Source organism: Kogia breviceps, chromosome 14, assembly GCF_026419965.1.
Source record: "Kogia breviceps isolate mKogBre1 chromosome 14, mKogBre1 haplotype 1, whole genome shotgun sequence".
In the NCBI taxonomy this organism is placed as follows: domain Eukaryota; kingdom Metazoa; phylum Chordata; class Mammalia; order Artiodactyla; family Physeteridae; genus Kogia; species Kogia breviceps.
The window spans coordinates 4,750,839-4,771,728 of record NC_081323.1 but is presented as its reverse complement, the minus strand read 5'-3'; the positions used below and the strand labels follow the sequence as shown (position 1 = coordinate 4,771,728).

General features: G+C 48.3%; 1 protein-coding gene across 1 annotated transcript in view; it reads right to left on the bottom strand.

Annotated features, from left to right (window-relative positions):
- Positions 1 to 20,890, bottom strand: part of LOC131741029 (serine/threonine-protein phosphatase 4 regulatory subunit 1-like) — a 70,774-nt gene that overhangs the window by 12,076 nt on the left and 37,808 nt on the right. Inside the window, 8 exon segments of the mRNA XM_067012964.1 lie at positions 27 to 122; positions 2,802 to 2,995; positions 4,946 to 5,394; positions 5,898 to 6,094; positions 6,601 to 6,687; positions 7,227 to 7,385; positions 8,957 to 9,022; positions 9,840 to 9,935. Of these exon segments, the coding sequence (XP_066869065.1) occupies positions 27 to 122; positions 2,802 to 2,995; positions 4,946 to 5,394; positions 5,898 to 6,094; positions 6,601 to 6,687; positions 7,227 to 7,385; positions 8,957 to 9,022; positions 9,840 to 9,935 (1,344 nt within the window).

Genomic DNA, 20,890 nt, shown 5'->3' with positions numbered 1-20,890 from the left:
GTTGCTTTTCCTTTCAAGGAACGAACCTGCAATTTAGATTTACCCTCTTCAAGTGGGCTGCAGCCGTGCCTCTGGTCAGCCTCCAAATGGTCACTGGTTCCACTGCCAGGTTCGCCCGGACCCTGCAGAGTTGATGGGGCACATTACCAACGCAGTCCGAAGGAGAAAGCCGTCCTGCCACCCCCCCGCCTTCAAAGAATCCTCTTTCAAGGCCACAGATGACTTCTGCAGACCAAGACCAGAGCTCCCCTGAAGTCAACGGTATCCCTCCAGATGTGAAAATATACATTTGACCGGTTGTATATGATACCGCCACATAGTGCGGGGTCAGTCACCTCAAGTGCATTTTAATTTCAAGACTGCTTGAGGCCCTTATAAAAGACAGGCTCTTGCTGGTGAGTACCCACAACTCGAGTCTGAGTTTACCCTTCTTTAGGCCCCAGGGTCCCCGGTGTGGTTAGCTGACCGCCCTTAGGCGGTCGCATGTTTAAAGCAGAGGGGGGGAGGTCTGCAAGGAATGGTGAAGAGCCCCTCCAGCTTTTCTCAGGGATGAGAGAGTCCAGCGCTCTGGACTCCAGACAGAGGATGGGGAGGCAGGGGGTTGGGGGGACCCATTTAATCTGAGTGAAAGGCTGTGGCTGATGAAAGGGTATTTACTCAGAAAACTGTCCTCAATTTTCACAGGTACAAATGCCTCTAATGTTTGCTGATGAACCTTTACATTAGGTTGACAATTAAAATGAGCAGGACCATCCAGCGGTGACATATTGGTCTCTGGTCACTGATTAACATTAACTGAGATGGACCTGACCTTCTCCTTCAACCATAACATGGATTTTCCTACTTGCACTTGAAATGTCATACTGTCTACCAGCCTAATGGATTCTGACAAATCAGCTCAATATATGATCCGGGAAAGTCGATTAATACACCGATAGATGCTTCGTTTGCTCTGAGGTATATACTCTCCCAGAGCCTTCAATTTCCCCAGGTTTTCAATCAAATGTACTGCTTAATGCACACGTCCTTAACAGAGGACGTGATAAAACAGAAACATTTTGGTATGATAACCTAAGACCCCAATTTTTCCAAGTTAATAAATTGATATAGATTAATAAATAATAAATCGTTATTCTTCTTCTAGGAAATAATTTTATTCCAAAGTCTTCAGTGCCATAGTCACATGCAGCACTTATTCCAGGAGCCAAGTTAAGGTTTAAGTCAACCACCCCAAGTCAAGGCAACCCCAGAAGGAACTGGGAGGTCATTTCCCCAGAAAGCTTCCTGGCGGTCAAAAGAGACAACTGGGAAGAAACAGGCCCCTCCTTCCCCTGGGCATCTCGGGACCGGGTTGGTGCATGAAGATGGCGGAGTGGGAGCTGGACCAAGGTCAACGCAAGGTCAACGCAAGGGCCGAGGGCCACCAGCCTCCCAGCCTCACCTCCTCTTCTGTCCTCATTGCTTAAGCTCTGAGGGGTTTTTTTGTTTCTTTTTCCTTCTTTTGCAACTAGAAGCATCCTGACTGATCCCTTAGGAACCTAAGAGTCAAATTCAAGAGCCCTGACATCCCTCGCCATAAACCAAAAGCCCGATTATACAGGCCCTTTTAAGATCCTTCACTCAAGACAGCCATCTTGGAGGAGTCTGCTCTCTCTTTTCCTTTTTCACTTCTGTATATGACAAAGAAGCCCGAAGACCATCACACCTCCCACCAAGGTAAACGTGACCACACCTGTCCACTTAACACAGGTGATTTTTATACTCCAGGTAACAAAGGTAACAACGTGAGCTTTCCTGCCTATTTTTTGAAGCAAATCAGCAAAACAGGATATCATCTCATTCCCTACTAATCAAAGGCAACCTTAATAATAACCCTTGAACATTTTACATTCAGGCTTTTTAAATTCATCTTTTGTTTAGCTTCACTGGAGCAGACCAAGAGGGTAAAAGGGGGTGATAAGTTAGTTTAATCACGGACATCAAAATATAAACTGTGTGACTGAAGAAACAATTGGTATTCTGACCCCGGAAACCACAAGTTTGAAGAGATTCTCCACCGTGGCACATGAAAACAAGAGGGTGCCCACACATCATGACCCTTGCTAATTTTAATTCACTAGTCTCACCACTACCTGTGAAGGACCCCAGCTCAAAGGGGTCCACGTGAGAGTTTAGGAGGAATTGGGAAGGCATCAGAGCCTCCTACCATGAGCGAGCTGGAAAGCTAGAGAAACTCAAGGTGAGAAATAAGCGCCAGGCTTCCTTCTCGCCCCAAACACGGAGTCCCAGCCTCACGGGGGTTGGTTCCAGACTAGAGGAGAAAAAGTAGTGAGCTACTCGGCTTCTCAAAATCTCCCCTCCGAGGAACGGCATCCAGCACCTGAGCAAGCACAGGTCAAAGGAGGCCCACAGGACGGGCCGGAGGTGACGCGCAGTCTCAAAGGTCACCGTCAGCTTTCCGTCCTAGGGGTTGCACGAATTCACCTCCCCTTGCTGCCGAAAGATGTAAGCGTGGGTTTAGCAGTGAAACAGAGCATTTAGACGGTTAATCCCCCCAAAGAACCAGGCTGTCTTTGGAGAAGAGGGAAGGTGCTTTTGGTCTCCCCACGCTTGTTTTGTGGAGGAGAGTCGGGGTTATCAATCACCTGATTGATTCGTTGTCTAGTTATCCAAAACATGACCTTAAGAATAAAATTAAATGTGCCATTTATCATTTCTGCCAGGATATATCAATAAAAGAAAATGGGGCTTTGTGATTTCTGTCACATCCTCGGTGGCGGAGGGAGAGGGCAAAGACTCACTGTGCTTTGTAACGTCCTGGCCGCGGCGAGCTCATTCTGCGGCGGCGAAGCCGACGGGGCCGGCTGACTGCCAGAGGCTGGGCTGGGATCTGAAATGGCCACCTCCCTGGGCCCTTCCGTCGGCGGGCGCTCGGGCTCACTCACGGAGTCTAGCTGTGCGGCTCTCAGTGCGGCTGACGATACCTGGACTTGAGCTGCAGGAAGAGAAGTTCCAAGAATTTTAGTAACTTTATTTGGTGTGTAGGGATCCACCCACAACAAGACGGGCTGGACGTGGATGCACCACACAAGCCCTCCCCTTCCGGACGTCGGTCGCCCGGCGCGAGCTCTCACCGAGGTGCTGATGTTAACGGCCATTATTAACGTTATTCCAACTAAATGCCCCCCCCACACACAGAGCATCAAACCTGAACTCGAAAAGCCTCAGTTAGGAACATCAGAGTTCAATTCCATCATCTTTCACAGAAAGACAACACCACGTTCCTGAACGCTGCTGTCTGGGAGGCCCAGCGACATGGTGGGGGGGGGGTCCCATCCCCCATTTATAAACCAGGGCGGCCGTTGCTCTGCCAACCCATCCCCGTCCCCACCGACGAGTGAAGACCGCGTTCACCCGGCCCCGAGCACTACTCGTTCTTTCTGTCCACTGCACGGCTATTCGAGACCCTCCTGACAGTGCAGACGACATAGTTCACATGCCTTTCTGTAAAAACAAACTGATGTTTCCATGTCTCCAGCCTCCAAACACATACACACACACACACACACACAATACTGCCTGCGTCCTGTTTTCTACTAGTTCAATTCAACAAGAGTCCTTAAAATGTTTAGAGCTTGCAAGGGCTCCCCACTGGGCCCGGGGCAAGGTGCCACCACCGTAGTGCACCCGAGGCCCTTCCCAGGTGTCTGAGTGACATTTTCAGCCATGGCCAGTTCACAAATACCCAACGGGTAGTTTATTTCTCAATCTCTTGGGGTCCCAGATCCCTTTGAGTGCTGATGAAAGCTGCGGGTCCTTCCTTACAAAGAAGTTAAGTCTGCATATGCACACAAGATTTTACAAACAACGATTTCAGGAAACTGGAAGAAACCTCTGAAACTCAACCCTCGACTTCTCGAGATGATGGAGTCCTGGCCGTCGCCTAAAGCCCGCGTCAAATGTCAGCTGCTCTGCGAGCTCTTCTCCCAGATGCTTCCTCCGCCCCCAGGAGGGACCGGCTTCCTGCCCTGTGCACCCACCCCTGCCCCAGCCCCTGCCGGGTGGTTGTTTCCATAATCCCCTCAACCAGACCCTAAGGGCTTCACGTGTGTCGGGCACTACTGCCCCAGCACCCAGCCCCGGTCCAAGCACTGAATAATGCAGCTTTAGAAATGTGTTTTCCAAAAACAGACCTTTGTCTATAACAATTAGAAGCGATATGTTACACGTGCTCATTCTTTCAGCAAACACTGACTTAATTTCCTTTATAAATTTAAAGACAAAGAATGATCACAGGGCTAACTGGATTTTCACATTTCCTTTCCCGAAGGCGTCACAGATCTTTGCCCGGCAACAGCAGCAAGTGTTGTTTTTTTTCCAGTTTCCCCGACTCAAGGCAGAAAACGAATATAGCCCTGCTTGGAGAAAGAAGAGGTATATGGCGATGGGCACGGAGCGCAAGCCCCGGCTCCCGGATCAGACGCGCAGCGGGAACAGTCGCCACAAGACGAAAAGAAGCAGCGGCGCTTTTCCTGGCTGTACAAAGGCAACAACCTTAAGGTTCAGGTGAGTTAACGGGCCCCAGAAGGACCGCCATCCTCGGCTGTTGCTAACTAGAAAGGGCACTGCGACACGGCGAGAGACGGAACCGTGTCCAAGGAGCTAATAACATTCCCACCACTCTAGACACGCCCGAGAACTAGCCGCTTTCATCTGAGAACCGGGTCACATGGCTGAAAAGCAAAGGAGGCAAAACCCTCGCAGAGACCTGCCACGGCACGGTCCCCGGTGCGAGCGCCGTGCGGAGACTGGGCCCGGCGCCCCCACGGTGGGTGCGTAGGGTCGACCGAGGGAAGTACGCACACGTGGACAGCCACACGGGCCCGGGTGACACACGGTCCAGAAAGATCCCGTTCTCTCTTTCCTTAGCGTGGACAACGGTTACCTTGCACATCTGGACCGTGCACCGTATGCTCCTGCAAACCATCCAGGACTCTCTGAATCTCGCTCCCAGCCACACAGCTCCTGTGCACGGCCTCGGGTGTGCCGCCACCTGCCTCCTGCGGGCCAGCCTCGCTCAGGAGCAGCTCTAAGTCCTTGCTTAGGTCAGGGAGAGGAGTTCGCCAATAAAGGAAATTATTGAAAACGTCCTCAGGACTCCCCGGCCGGGCCCAGGAGTCTGGTGCGGGATGGCTGTTGACGGGGAGGTCGTTAATACTGGGGAGCTTCGTGGCCTCGGGGGAAGCCTGGTCAACTCGGCTCCAGCCAAGACAGTCTTCCGTTGGGCTCTCCATCAGGCCATTGGAGGAGCTACTGATGCACGGGAAATGGCTGGTGTCCGGGGATGCGCCTTCCACGGGTAGAGCTGGCTTTGTCTGGCCCGGCTTTGTTGAACTAGTTGAAATTGAGGGAAGCAAATTTTTAGCACCGTGTAATAGACGGGAAGTAAAATGGGAAAACATCAGATCCCCACCCTTGCAAGCCCGGTCCTCCTCTCTGCCGGGCTACCCACCCTCCCGCGTCTGCCGGCGCCAGCAGTTAGTAACCTCACAGAGGATGAGAGGTCCAATCAGCGCCCTCTGCCCCTCTGGGAGTATTACGAGCACTGAAAATGCCACGGGAAGGTTCACCCAATCCCTCCATTACACTCAAGTGGTGCGTTAGCCCTGGCTTCAGCGGGCACCCCTTCGGTGGCGAGATTTCCCGCCCTTACTGCTCATCAGTACCTCCACCAGGGGGCAGGCATTAGAATATAAAAGGTGCTAGAGCTGCTAAGAACTGGCTATTTGTGAGCCACCCGGAAAGTCTTGATGAGGAAGATGCGGCACACAGGCCTGACCTTCAGCAAGAACTCAGTGAATTTTGGTGGAGAAAGATGGAGAGAAGGACGCACCCACCTTACGGAGCATCCGTGCCATCCGAGATGTGAACCACCTCCCCTCACACGGCTGGGGAGGGATACTCGCAACGGAGAGGTGCTTGTAAACCACCTCGAAGGGCCTGCTGAGTAGGTAGGTACCCATCGTCTTCTGAGGAAACAGGAAAAAACCCGAGATCTAGCACTGGAACTTCCGAGAAGAACAGTGCGGGCCTCCTAACGGTGAGTCAGCAATGTCACCTTCATGTGCATGAAAAATCCTACGGCACAAAATTCTACTGGGGAGACTTCACGTTCTCCCTGTGTAAATTATCCAAGGAACTTCATTAATCAAAAAGTAGGAGCAAATTTTCTTTATAGATTATTTAATCACGACTCTGAATGAATATTTTATCTAAATTTAGGAGACACAGTAGCTTCATTATTTATAACCCAGTAGTCATGTTTCAAAATCATTATTGCAATTACTTTTTGCTTCTTTACATAATTAAAGCTCTAATATTCCATCTTGCCCAGAAGGTCACTGTTACTAAAACTCCAGACAAGATAATTGCTAGAATTTTAGGTGGATGCTTGAGGTGAAGCCGGGATCCGGATAACTATCCCAGGGGAAACTTGCCAGGCTGAGGACATGTTACCATGGCTGCCTGCACCCGGTGACCTGGAGGTGAAATCCGAGCCCAAATACGGAGCCGGTGGTCGGATGCTCAGAGTGAGGGTGCCATTTCTCGAATATAAAGGCCAGCCCTGGAGGGGTTGGCAAAGGTGAAGATGAAGGGGCCCAGGGACTGGAAGGCAGCCTGGCGCACCTGAAACCAGAGAAGAAGGGCGCGGTGGACGTGGTGTCGGCCAGGTCTGATCCCAGGCTGAACAGATGGCAGACCACCAGACAATTCACCGTCCGCCACATTATGTCTAAGCAGATGTATTGCTTTCTAAGGCAGTCCCTAAGTTCCAAATAAATGATTTTTCAACAGAAAATCAGGAAAAATTTAGTGCCATCATGTAGTTTGTATGCTTCCAGAATATTAATTCTACATCAAGTAACTCCAGACTTTGTAAAGCATCTGAACAGACCTTATTAATCATTACGGGCATGTTTATGATCGTAACAGAAAAGGTAACAATGCAGCTACGGCTCTCTCCTTCTCATTTCTCATTTCTGTGATATTCGTTTGCTATGAATGCTGAGCTGTGTGCCACTTTCTTACTACACACCAGGCTTCTGAGATTTTAGGTGCCTTAATAATCCTCACAGGGTCTAAATATGCCAATCCGTTACTGAAAAGACACGGTACGCGGGGCCAAGTCCAGAGCCACACCGAGGCCTGCGAGTGGCCGCACCCACGCGTCGACAGGGGTCGCTGACCAGCGTGATAAAGAGCTGCGAGAGCGCGGCCCGGCGGCCCTCGCGGGACGTGTTGTGGGACACGGCCGTGAAGCACCCCGCACACGCTTTCCTCATCCCCCGTGCGTTGTCTGAGCAGAGCTCAAAAATCTTCGGCAGCTACCAAAGCAAACACAGAACCATGCCACTCAGACTCGGTCACCCGAAGGAAGGGCAGACCTGTTTCCATGATGTGGGTAAGGCAGAGCCATAAGTTAACGACACAAAAGGCAACTAGCTATGAGTCCAAAAGGAATCGTCTGAAACACAGAAATGAGGATAAGTAACTTCCTTTACCTCTTAATCCTAGTAACTGACTGCGTTAAATTCAACAGGATAATACAGAAAACCTCCCCAAAGGCTGAATGACTGATGTGCGTGCTGTGAACTGTAGGGAAGAATTGTGAATGCCTTTGAAATTGTGGACTCCCCAACTAGCGGCCCCACCCAGGTACCGGGGTCTCTGGCTGGGGTACTTCAGTGAAAGAAGGCGCACACTGATGAAACCTGATAGAACCGCAAGTACCTCCAGCCACGGAACGCAAACCGTGTGCAGTGGACTGCGATGGACTGTCACCACCCTCTGGACACACACGGCCCTGAGTCCGTTGACGAGTTCGCGTCAGTCCTCCTCGCTGTGGCCGTAAGTGTGCGGGGCTCCAGTTAAACTAGCTGTACTCCCGCCGTACAGGTGGTACGCCCTGTCATGTAAGAGTGGCAAGTGCTCACTTAGCACGGTTCTCTGGGGGCCCGGTGCTGGGTGGGCAGTGGAGAAGCAAAGATGAACGGGATGGAGTGAAGTCCCCGTCAGCAACGCTGCAATGAGGCGTGGTGGGGGACACGCAAGCACTCTGAACGGAACGTCATGGAAGGCTGAAAAGGGAGAAATTAACTCTCTCTGACCCAGCGGGTAGGTGAGTCCAGACAGGGAAGGAACCTGACAGAGGCAAATGCACACGCAAGCTGGGTGTGGCGTGTGAGGAGGGCACCCCCGCCAGGCAGGGAAGCCTCTGGAAGGAGACGGGCAGCAGTGAGCAGGGGCAGGGAGGTGCGCGAGAGCAGAGCGCTGCCCGGCCCTGAAGAGCCCCCCAGCTGCCTGGGGACGTGGCTCTCCAGACTCGTGCGCTGAGAATCACCGGGGACTTCAGCAAAAATACAGACCCCGGCCGTGCCCCCTTTCGCCCTCCCTGCGATTCAGATGCACGACCGAAGGTCAGGGCGGCGTTCAGACCCAAGGGAGGCGACTGGAGGTGAGGCAGGAAAGGTACTTGTGAAGGGAACTGAGGGGTCAACAAGGGTCTGGACTTTAATCTGTAAACCAAGAAAAAAACCCCACAGGTTCTGAAAGCCAGGAGTGAGGTGGTGGAGCAGTGTTCTAGAAAGAGCAGTGGAGAAGCGAGAGAGAGTGGCTCAGACAGTGAGAAGAGACCGGGGGAAAGTGAACGGGGAGGAAGCGACAGCAGAAGTCCCCAGGAGAGAGGACGGGGGCTGCTCCTGCCCCATCCCACATACCAGCTGCCTGAGGCTTCTAAGAAATGTTAGCTTCAGGAGTCAAGAAACCTGAAACTGATGCATGCAAAACTGAGCTGCCATTCCAAAGTAACAGACTCGTAAATACGAACCTTCACCACTAATTTCAAAAGTGCCCTGAGAAGTGCACCAGCAAGGACAGTTGGCAAAACGTCATGTACCAAAAATTTCTCAGTGGCTTCTTGTCCGACAGCATGACAAATATCACCAAAATTTGTGGCACATACCTTAAAGAGGCAAACGGCATACTCATCATTCTCCGATTTCTTTTTGTCTTAACAAATTGTGAAAACTAACAAGCAGGAGCCTTGAGAGCAACGACTCCTCTGGTCGGGCAGCTAACAAGCACCTACTGAGCCCGGTGACCACACAGCGCCACCCCGGGGCCTCCACTGCACTGGAAACAGAAGATTTACAGTTGAGCACCACATGCTAGGACGCTGAGGCTCCTAATCATCTCAATACATAATGCTTTGGGTTGGCACTCGAGCCAAAGAGACCCTTAATGTTCTCTGCATGGTAAATGAGACCCAGCTCCTTGCCTCTGCGTCACGAGGGGAGACCACGGGGAAGACGGGCAGCTGCACAGCAAGGTGGACGGCGAGGCTGCTCGGGGAAGGGGCTGGCAATGGTCTTCAGAAGGAAGAATATGACAACCGAGTGATGAGCGATAAACGGGGAGGGCAGTGCAGGGGGTGCAGCTGGAAGGTACAGCAAACATGCGAGGGTCCTGGAGCCAGTCAGCCCCAGTGATGAAAGGCCTTGCACACCTGGGCCCTAGCACTGAAGGACAAGCCAGCAATGTCTCTTCCTCCTGTGCCCGAGAGGGTTACCCTCACGGAGCCTAACCGTATGTCTCCACAGATGCCCGGATGGCAGGGAAAACTGGCAACACTGTTCACTGTTTTCCTTACACAGTTCACACTGGCCACGTTTTTCATCCAGACTGTGTCTACTGAGGAAGTGCAGGCACTTTAAAGGAATCAACTTTGAATCTTTTTTAACTTTTTGAATTTTTCAAGTTTGGCAACTGTACGTTCCCACCTTCCGAACTTGAAAACCACACAGCTCACAGAATCAAGGGAGCAGCAGGCGTTCAACGGTGCTGCTGCTCAGCTCTGACGCCAGCTTGCAGATTATCTAGAAATAACAGGAAAACTTGGGTCACTCGGAATACCAAAGCATAAATGTCCCAAGTATCACTAACTGGATTCCGAAAGCTAATATTAAAAATAGTGCCAAAATACCCAAGAGGTCAAAACAGAGAACACCTTCTTTTGCATTTTGTCAGGTTACATCAATAGAAGGCCAATGGCTTGCAAGTTTTACTCAGATATGGTTTGTCTAAAGCTGAAGAGTTACCATTTGCCAGGTGCCTACCATGTGCCCGACACGTGAATGAACACTTCACATGCGTTACCTCTTTCACGTTCCTCAAACCCTATGACATGAGTATCCTTTACCTTCCTTTTTCCAGATAAGGAAACTAATGCTCAAAGAGGTTAAGTCGTGTTACCGAAACCAAAGAGTAGTGAGGTGGGACATACAGTAACAGCCGGACAAAGCATAAAAGACGGCTCACAGGTGATCACTGAAGACTCAACAAACACTGGTGGGGACTAAAGGGACGCAGACCCTTGAAAGGGGAAACCACACTGGGTACAACATGCACTGCTGGCTGCTGCCTTTCTGCCTGGGGCATCCTTCATTCTGCACAGCCACACGGCGTAGCTGGACTTCCAAGTAAAAGCTACCGTTTTACTGGCTTGAGAAGTCAGAGGACAGAGATGGAGGTGGCCAGGGAGGCTGGAAAGTGAGGGTAGAAATCCTGGGAGGGAGGGAAGGATGGAGGAAGGGAGCTAAAGAAGGGAGAGCCCCCACCTCCGATTAAATCCTACTCTCATCCTTGGCTGATCTCAGCACCACGTGGGCACAAGGGACACGGTGAGTTTCACAGAGCAAAGCAATAGCTTGAAGGCAGAAGGATCTGTGTGGTTTCAGCTGCTGAGAACTGCAGAGGAAACAGAATCTGAACTGTTTGCTAGAACAAAGTCAACACTCTTCAGAGGAAAAACACAGAATCCAGAGTTTCTGCAATGTGAGAAGATACGTTAATCACAGACGTGAGAACAAATGGGAAAATGTGACTCACGTTCAAGAAAAATCTCAATCAGTAGAAACAAATCCACAGAAGATCCAGATGTTAGAATCAGCGGACTTTAAAAGGACTTTAGGGCTTCCCTGGTGGCACAGTGGTTGAGAATCTGCCTGCCAATGCAGGGGACATGGGTTCGAGCCCTGGTCTGGGAGGGTCCCACATGCTGCAGAGCAGCTAGGCCCGTGAGCCACAACTACTGAGCCTGCACGTCTGGAGCTTGTTCTCCACAACAAGAGAGGCCGCGACGGTGAGAGGCCCGCACACCACGATGAAGAGTGGCCCCCGCTCACCGCAACTAGAGAAAGCCCACGCAGAGAAACGAAGACCCAACACAGCCAAAAATAAATAAATAAATAAAATTTTTTTTTAAAAAGGCCTTTAAAGAGCTATTATAAATATGTTCAAGAACTAAAAGGAAAATAGAGTCATAACAAATGAACAGATAGGAAATCTCACCAAAGAAATGGAAACTATAAAAAAGAATCATGGCTTCTGGTAATAACACTGTAGCTTGGTCAGACTTACGCTCTTACAGATAACAATTACAGAATCTTGAAAAAAACACAGAAAAACAATCATTTAAGAGTACTGGAGAGCAACCAAAAGGCAGAAACTGGAGCGGAGGCTGTCCTTAAAAGATGAACTGCAACAGGAGAAATTTGCAAGTAAGGTCCAAAATCTGTGTCTATATTTTGCTGAGATCTTTGGCTGCTGCTAAACTACACATATATGGGGAGACCCCAGGGGCCCAGCAGAAAAGCAGCAGTCAGAAACTAAACAAACTGAGCAGAGGTGACAGCTGGGAGTTGGAGATCAGACAAGATTACTGCCTGCTATGTAAAAAATCACTTTAGAGAAATAAAACAGAATCCAGATCTCTGTAGTGTATCATTTTTAATATCCAGTATTCAATTAAAAATAACTATGTATTAACAGGAAAAAGTGACCCATAATAAAGAAAAAGGCAATCAACGGAAATCAACACCAAGATGATCCAAATGTTGCAACCACCAGACAATCACTTTCAAGGAGCGTTTATAAATATATTCAAGGATGAGAAGAAAATACAAGCATAAAGAACATATAGGGAATCTCTACATCATAGAGATATATAAACTATAAAAAAAGGTCAACTTCCCTGGTGGCCCAGTGGTTAAGAATCTGCCTTCTATTCCAGGGGATGCAGGTTCGATCCCTGGTCAGGGAACTACAGTCCCACGTGCTGTGGGGCAACTAAGCCCACATGCCGCAACTGCTGAACCCATGCGCTCTAGAACCCGTGCGCCACAACTAGAGAATCCACGCACCACGACGAAAGATCCTGCCTGCCACAATGAACGATCCCGCGTGCCGCAACTAAGACCCAACATAGCCATAAATAAATAAACATTTTTTTAAAAGGTCAGAATGGAAACTCTAGAGCTGAAAACTGCAATAACTGAAATAAAAAATTTAATGGATAGGGCTAATAGCAGATTGGAGATGACAAAAAGAGTCATCAAACTTAAAAACAGATCAATGAAGATCACTAAATCTGAACATCAAAAATTACTTAAAAAAAACAAAACAAACAAACAAAAACAGAACCTCAAAGACATATTGTTGGGACAATATCAAGGGTCCCAACTTTATAAGGCCCAGACTGAAAGGAGAAAGAGAGAAAAAGCACCTAAAGGAACAATAGCCAAAAACTGTCCAAATTAAGTGAAGGGCATCAGTACACATATCCAAGGAGTTTAATAAACACAAAGCAGGATAAGCATTCACTCTGCAAAGATAAAGAGAAAAATCTCAAGAGCAGAGAGAGAATAAAGGATATTTTCTACACAGGAGTACGATATGAATGACAGCTGACTTCCCCAGGAGACAACAGGATGATATCTTTAAAGTGCTGCAAGGAAAAACAAAAACAAACCTCAATTCTATATCCAGTAAAATTATCATTCAAAAATGAAGGCAAGGGCTTCCCTGGTGGCGCAGTGGTTGAGAGTCTGCCTGCCGATGCAGGGGACGCGGGTTCGTGTCCCGGTCCGGGAAGATCCCACATGCCGCGGAGCGGCTGGGCCCGTGAGCCGTGGCCGCTGAACCTGCGCGTCCGGAGCCTGTGCTCCGCAACGGGAGAGGCCACAGCAGTGAGAGGCCCGCGTACCGCAAAAAAAAAAAAAAAAAAAAAAAAAAAAAAAATGAAGGCAAAATAAAGACATTTTCCGATTAAAACTGGGAGATTTCATCAGCAGCCAACCAAATTTTTAAAAAGTATTAAAGGAAGACCTTCAGGCTGCAGGGAAATGATACCAGATGGAAACTCAGACCTAGGAAAGGAAGCAAGAGCACCAAAAATGGTAAAAATGTGGGTATAAAGGGCTATGCATTTTTTCTCTTTTCTTACTTTCTCCCAAAGATAGAATTGTTCAAATCTAAAATTATAATACCACATTACCAGGATCATCATGTGATGTACATGTCATAATGCATATGACAACCACAGCACAGAGGAGGAGGGGGTGAGGGGAACTATGATGTTGCAAGGACCTACATTTTTGAAAATCCTCAATAGAGAAATTAAAGTGCAGTATACAAAAGTATCCAATTAGCCCAAGAAAAGGCAGGAAATAACAGAAGAACAAATGACACAAATGGAAAACAAATAACAAAATGGCAGAATTAAATTCAAATATATCACTAATTACATTAAACATAAATGGAATAAACACTCCAATTAAAAGGCAGAAACTATCAGATTGGCTATAAAAGGAAGACCAAACTCTATGCTAATGAAAGCAGAAGCATTTTAAATGTAAAGACATATAAGGTGTTGAGTAAAGAGATGTAAACAAATATACTATGATGGGCTGTAAGCATAAGAATGCTGGAGTGGTTAGAGTAATATCACAGTGGACTACGAGATACATATTACTACCAGTGATAAAGAAAGTCACTTCTTAGTAAAAGAGTCAATACATCACAAAGATATAAACATTAAATGTGTAGCTTTAAACCCTTAAAGTAGACAAGAAGGTAGGCTGAAAAATATTAAGCTTCCTCCTTAAGAAACTGGAAAACTACAAGCAAACTGAACTCAAGTAAGTAGAAGGAAGGAAATAATAAACAGTAGAAATCACCAGTATCATAAATGAAAGGGATAAAACTACAGATTTTCCAGGCATTAAAGGGGTAAGAGAATATTGTAAGCAACTTTATCCCAACAACTTGATAAATTAACGACTTAGATGAAATTTTAAAATTCCCTAAAATATACAACTTACCCAATAACACAGATGAAATAACAAGTCTGAATAGCCCATATCTGTGTTGAATCTGTTATCAAAAACCATCTCACAAAGAAAACCCTAGAACCAGAGGTTTTACTGGTGAATTCTAACAAATATTTACGGGGAAAATAACACCAATCTTAAAAAAAAAAAACCTTTCAGAAAATAGAAGAGCAGGGAATACTTCCCAACTCATTTTTTGAAGCCAGAATAACCCCGATTCTAAAAGCTGACAAAAACATAACAGGAAAAGAAAATTGCTTACAACAGTCCGCTTGAATATAGATGTGAAAATCTCAACAAAATGTCAGCAAATAATGGAGAAGGGAACGCTCTTCACAGTGGAATGACAGCTGGAATCATCAGTGGACGCTAATACCAGTGGGTGAAAGTTTGATGAACAGCAAACTTGTGTAGCTGCAAAGTAACTCCCCTTATTATGTCCAGAGGGGAAAAGCGGTGCAGAGAAACTTGGCAGACACCTCCTCTGTCTAAGTCACCAGAGTTAACATCATCAATATCAGGACGAACTGAAGTCCTGGGCCTCCTAACGTGACACATAAGGACGCCACATTACTTCCAGGGCATCCCGCCAGAAATGCAAAGCCTGAATCTAGTCATGAGGAAACATAGGACAAACCCAAACTGGGAGACGTTCCACCAAAGCACTGGCCTGTCCTCTTCCAACATGTTAATGTTAACAAAATTCAGAGAAAGACTCAAGATCTGCCCCAGGTTCAAGGAGACAGAGGAGATGTGACAATTCAGTGCAATGTGTGATCCTGGACAAATGACAATATTTGAACATGAACCATGGATGAGATATTAGTATTGTATCAGGGTTAAAATTCCTGATTTTGATCTGTGTACTATGGGTGTTTAGGAGAGAATTTCCTTGTTTTTAGAAAGGAAATATGCACTGAAGTATTTGGGAGTAAAGGGGCACAATGTCTCCAATTTACTCTCAAATGGCTCAGAAAAATATACACACATATGTGTATGTATATATCTGTGTGTGCGCGCAGATGTGTAAAGAGAGAGGATGTGATTAAACAAACAGACGTAAGTATAAACCACTGGAGAAGTGGGATAAAGTGTGTACAGGAGTTCACTCCTGCAACTTTTCTACAAGTTTGAAATTAAGACAGAATGAAAAATTACCCCAAAAAATGTTTAAAGAACTCTTCCATCCCCTGCTCCAAAAAAAAAGAAAAAGGGAAGAAGAAAGGAAAGAAGGAAGGACTTCCCATCCCTCATGTCTGCTCTGCCCACTGCACAGCACTGCCTTTTTTTTTTTTTTAAACAGCAGAGCAAGCTCCTGGTTAGCAGTTCACCCACTATTCTACTTGGAATCTGCACATAGCAAACAAGAGGGAAAAGAGAACCAACTGGGGTGGGGGAAGAGGAAACTACCCCCACAACACAAATGAGGGAAAGGCTGTGTCTTCCGAATTTAGAAGACACATATTTCTGATCTGATGCTCGGCAGAACCGCACAGAGTGACAGTCACATAAATGAGCCGCGAGGCTTCGTATCCAGGGTGACGGGCGACTAAAGAGGGCCCGGCATCTCCAACCACCCTCTCCATCTGCCACGCCCACAAGACCTTATTACTACTCGTGTGCAACAAATCTAGAATCGTTAAAAAGTCAGCACTCCAAGAGACAAGAAATGACATTCCCGTGGCCCCGGGAACCACTTGTACGCAATGACGAGCTCCACTCAGTTGCTGGAAGCCAACTATTCTTTATAGCACAACCGCACCATTCTTTTAAGATAAACGCACAAATAAAAATGAGCTCAAAACTAGGAATGACAACAAAAAGTGAGGAAGCCTTAATGTGAAAACGTGTGGTGAGAGAAAAATAGGCTTCTGACAATTAGTTATAATCTCAGAATGCTAATGGCCTTCCTGCAAGCGAGAGGAATTATAATTGGTCTCCGGTGGCCTGTTTATGCTGTCTAGATATAATTACAGGATACAGCGCTTCCAGGTTTTACCAATTCATTCATTCAACAACTAACATTTATTTAGTACTGACTCTGGGCCTGGCACTGTGCTGGGTGCCAAGGGCAGAAAGACACCTGTTGTTTAAAAAGCGCACTATTTTGAAGGAGAAATAAACAAACAAATGAAGTTCGCAGTTCGACTGCTAAATGACAGAAGACAGATATGAACCAAGCCTCCGGGATGCGTGAAGGAGAGAGTGGCTAACATCACCTGGCATGTTAGACAGACTTCACAGAACAAACCGCATTTATCTGAGAAACCAGGACATAAGAAACCAACACATAATACACATAACCTGCACTGCATAACTCAATTTTAAAATGCCCAGGACATGTCCAGTTGGCTAGCTCCGATTCTCTCAATCATGTACACACTAGGGTTGCTGGCATCAGAATCGACTGACTGTAACTTCCAAAGGGAATGCAAAGGCTAATGAACAGATGCACATTTTGTCTATAGAGGCACGCTGTTTCCTCGGAGCAAGAAGCAATTCCTCCAAAAGGGCACTGTTCCGAGAGTGTGTGCTTATGGACATATGGACGTAGCAACAGTCACACCATATGGCTGCAAAGAAAGCCCAAAATACAAGGGCATTGGAGCAGTGCAATTTGCTTCTTTTCTCACCTGTCACCTCCTCACACATACATGTCGGTCACCACAGTGTTTGGGGTGTCACTGAGACCAGCTAAATGAGTGCGCTGTCCTCCTGGGGAAGCTCTGACAATCCCACACGTGGCGTGGCCTCTGTCCCTTGAAGAATGAAATCCACTCCCTATCGTACTGTCATTTCCTCGCTGAAAAGAGAACAGCACCCTCTGTACTCCAGGACTCTGGGGGCCCAATGAGTGAGACCCCCTCCAAGACTCCTTGACCTCCAGGAAATAAGGGAAGACAGAACAGCTTCTGGGTCTGACGCAAGCACACACGGGCCAGGCAAGGGGCCCCAAATCCTGCTTCCCTTGGGGCCCTAAGGGAGGAGAAGTGGCAATCTTCCAGAAGTGCCCTGAAACGCAGATGTGCCTCTACCTGGGGAGAGTTCAAGACCACTTCTGTTCTTTGCAGCCACATTTAAAAGCTTGCACATTTCAAGTAATGAAATCGGCAACCCACTTTGAATAAAAAGTACAACTTAGGTGAACTAATTTGTTCTGCAAGTGAAATGTGAAGAGAGCTTTTTGAAGACTTGTTATATTTTCCAAATATTTTCACCAAAAGAAAAGAAGAATATTGCTGACAAGAATGGAGTGGTTGGAAACAAAACAAAATAAAAATCATGCAAAAATGCCTTTAAAATTATTTGTCATGGTATTTGGCAGTCTTTAGGGATAAGATATTCGGTTGTCAGTTGTAGCTTTGGAAACTAGCCTAACTAACTTTCAAATGAAAAAGAAGATCTAGTTGGCAAAGTTTACCGCTCAACTGCCAAATATCCCAACTAAATGATATTATCCAGGTTCATTCTGCAAAATGAATTTAATTTCTTACAGGGAAACTTGAAATTTATCAACGAACCCTGGAGAATTTGGATTTTAATAATCAATTATTCTTCAGCCTGATTCATCTTATAAACATATGGAATATGCAAAAAATTAAATTAGTTAAAAAAGCCAGACCTTTAACTCATAGTTGAGGACAACTTTTACATAAATGAAGAATAATGACCAAATGTTCTGATGCTGTATTACAAATTTTTAGCTCCATGGCGTATAATGTTTCCACTTTGAAAAAGAATTCCTTTTTCGAACATCATTCTTTCTCAACCGAGAAAACAACTATATCTTATTGTACTCACAATTAAGACTTAAGGTTTTGTAAATCTTTATGTATTTTCCTAAAATGCTGGAACATTCCTGGAGCTGTTTAGTTCTGTGATGCCAACACCAAGGGCCGAGCGGTGCAGCAACCCCTGCCTCGGTCCCTGGGGAGGGAGCAGCAGCTGTGGAACACAAGGTGGCCTTGGATGACCTTCCCCTGACCCACAAGCCCGAGGACAAGCTGGGTCTTAGTCTACGGGCGGCACGTGCAGGCCAGCACTGGCTCGTCAGCAGCTAGTTTGTGAACAAGGGTTCCAGAAGCAACTAGAAAGTCCTTGCCTGCATAATCACTTCATAATGGGTACAGAATCCCACAAACCCAAGGATACCACAAAATTAACTACTAAAAGTAGAAGACATTCAGTACTTACACCCTTCCTTTCATCGTATACCTTTAACTGACAAGAGCACAGAGACTTGAACACAGCATTTCCCAAACTGCTGTAAATGTGATGGCCACATTCTTCAGACAGACTCTCTCTTATGTGCTGACATAGCTAGTTTAGTCTCATCTTAATTTATAAAACAGACACACATGTCCATTAGATTTTTTTTTTTTTAATTGTCCAAGTACCACCTAAAAGCACCTCCCATACCACACTCGGTTCCTTACTTTGGGAAACAGGGTCCATGACCCAAGCTGGCTCAAGGCTTTACCTAATAAATCTCAGCACCTTGCCCAGCAGAAGTCCATGCCAGCTGCCTCACCTCTGCCCGGATCCCTCTGATTTCCCAAGCTGTGCCTTCCTGAAACAATTGGATATAAGGGTAATCACTTCCAGGACAAGCTTGGATCTGACTGAGAACTTCCCCGGACAGAGGCCCCACCACCAGCTGCCCTGCTCGTGGGAACAGTGCTGAGCAGCGCTGAACGCACGTGGCGCTTCAAGCCCCGCACGCGTCAACTTGTGGGACAGTCTGCCAGGCTCGGGGGCTGTCCCTCCCCGGTGGGCTTACACTCACGGCTTCTGCTTCGCGCTCATCATCGCCGTCAGGGGCGGAGAGCACCAGCCAGATGGGACACACTGTGTTTTCAGTATCGTGCTGGAAAATTAGATCTTGTTCCAGAAGAATCAACAGCACCTCCTGACTTGATTTTCTAACCTGGAAGAGGCAAAAGGTGAAACACAGAATGAGCCAAAGTGCTTTCAGGGTCAAAGACCAAACTCCCTACGGTGAGTGCCGGGCCGGTCCCCGCCGCCTTCCCCGGCCCCCGGCTGCCCCACCACACGGATCTTCTGGCCCTTGGGCCACTCCCTCCCCAGGGCCTTAGATGAGGCCGCCAACGGCACCGGCCGCTCCTCTGAGCTCAGGCCACACATCCCGTTCCCCACTCGGGTCGGTTTCCCCAGCTACACTCTGACAGCATAACCAGGCTTTGCACGTTGCCTTCACAATGCCTACCCCAGATTTCTACACACACACACACACACACACACACACACACACACGCGCGCGCGCGCGCGCGCACACACATTTTTCCTGTATGATGACACGTTGCTGTCTGTCTTCCCACCGCAGAGTGAACTTGGAGAGTGGGTACCACGCAGGCAGGGGGTGGGAAAATGTGGCGCTGTCCTCCCGACACTCTGTGAAGCCCTGGCGGGAGGACCTGCCCTACGAGACGGGACACGCGCACAGAGGCTCCTGGGGCCAGAGACGGAAAGCTGGGGAGCTGCCTGCCTCTCATCGGGTGAGCGGCCGCCGGAGCTCGAGGGCTCCTAAGAAGCTAGAGAGAGAACGTTCTGGGGAAGTGAAAGCACAGGAAATTCCAGTTTGTAGAGCAAGTAATGAGACTGGCAGCTCATCGCAGTGATGGGGAGGCGGGGGAAGAGCAACGGGACCCAGAAACGTGCAGGCAGAGTCGCAGGTGATTAGACAGGAACTGGTTATAAAGAGGCGAGCCTGGGAGACCGGAACCCTGGAGGCCTGCGAGCAGAAAAGTTTCTGGACAGGTGTGGTCGTTCTAAGCCACCCAGTTTGTGGTACTTTGTTCTGGCAGCCCCAGGAGACTAACACCGCAAGCAGGAAAAGGGGAGAGGACAGCGTGCTCACGAGCAGAGAGACGGACTCTGGGGAGAGGTCCCGGGTGACAGCATGGGGGTGGCGGGTGGATGGCGGAGCGCGAGCCCGAAGGGCCAGCGAGGCTGGAGTGGGAAAGGCTTCCAGGTCCCACTAAGACTTCTGGCAGCTACTCCGGCACCGTGGGGCCCCAGGGTGGAAAAGCAGAGGAGTGACCAGATCGCCTTGGCCTCAGTGAGAGTGACAGTTGAGAAACCTCGAAGGGTTCTAAATGCTGAGAGCAGGCAAGGGGCTCCTGCGCAGCGACGCTTCCGGCTATGACCAGGCGTGGGCTTGGGGGCAGGGGACAGAGAGGAGAGGCGGTCCCTGCACGCTTGTGGTCACAGAAAATCAAAGATGACTCGGGATCTTTGCCTCCAGGCACCAATAAATAAAACAGAGAAAATAAGACTGAAGGTAAAGAGAACAGGTTTGGGCGCTGGAGGAGTTGAACTCTGTGGGCCTGATGCAGTAGATCTCTCGGGAGAGCCAGCCACTGGGCTTTGCGGGAGGAGGTCAGTGACGCACCAACTCCGGAGGCCTGGCTGAGACGCGGCATCCTGGTGTCCGCACGCACGGGGACCTCCTCAGGCCCAGGGGAGCAGATGAGACCCGGCACCATGAGAGAAAAAGCCCAGACAACAGCCTTAAGGGCGGGCGAGGAACAGGGCTGGTGATGGAGACTGGGGAAGACGCAGGCAGGGAGGGAAAGGCGGGGGGACACTTCCGAGCCCAACAGGTGACGCTGCAGTGGTGCGGGTGCCGTGCCCGGCCTGCG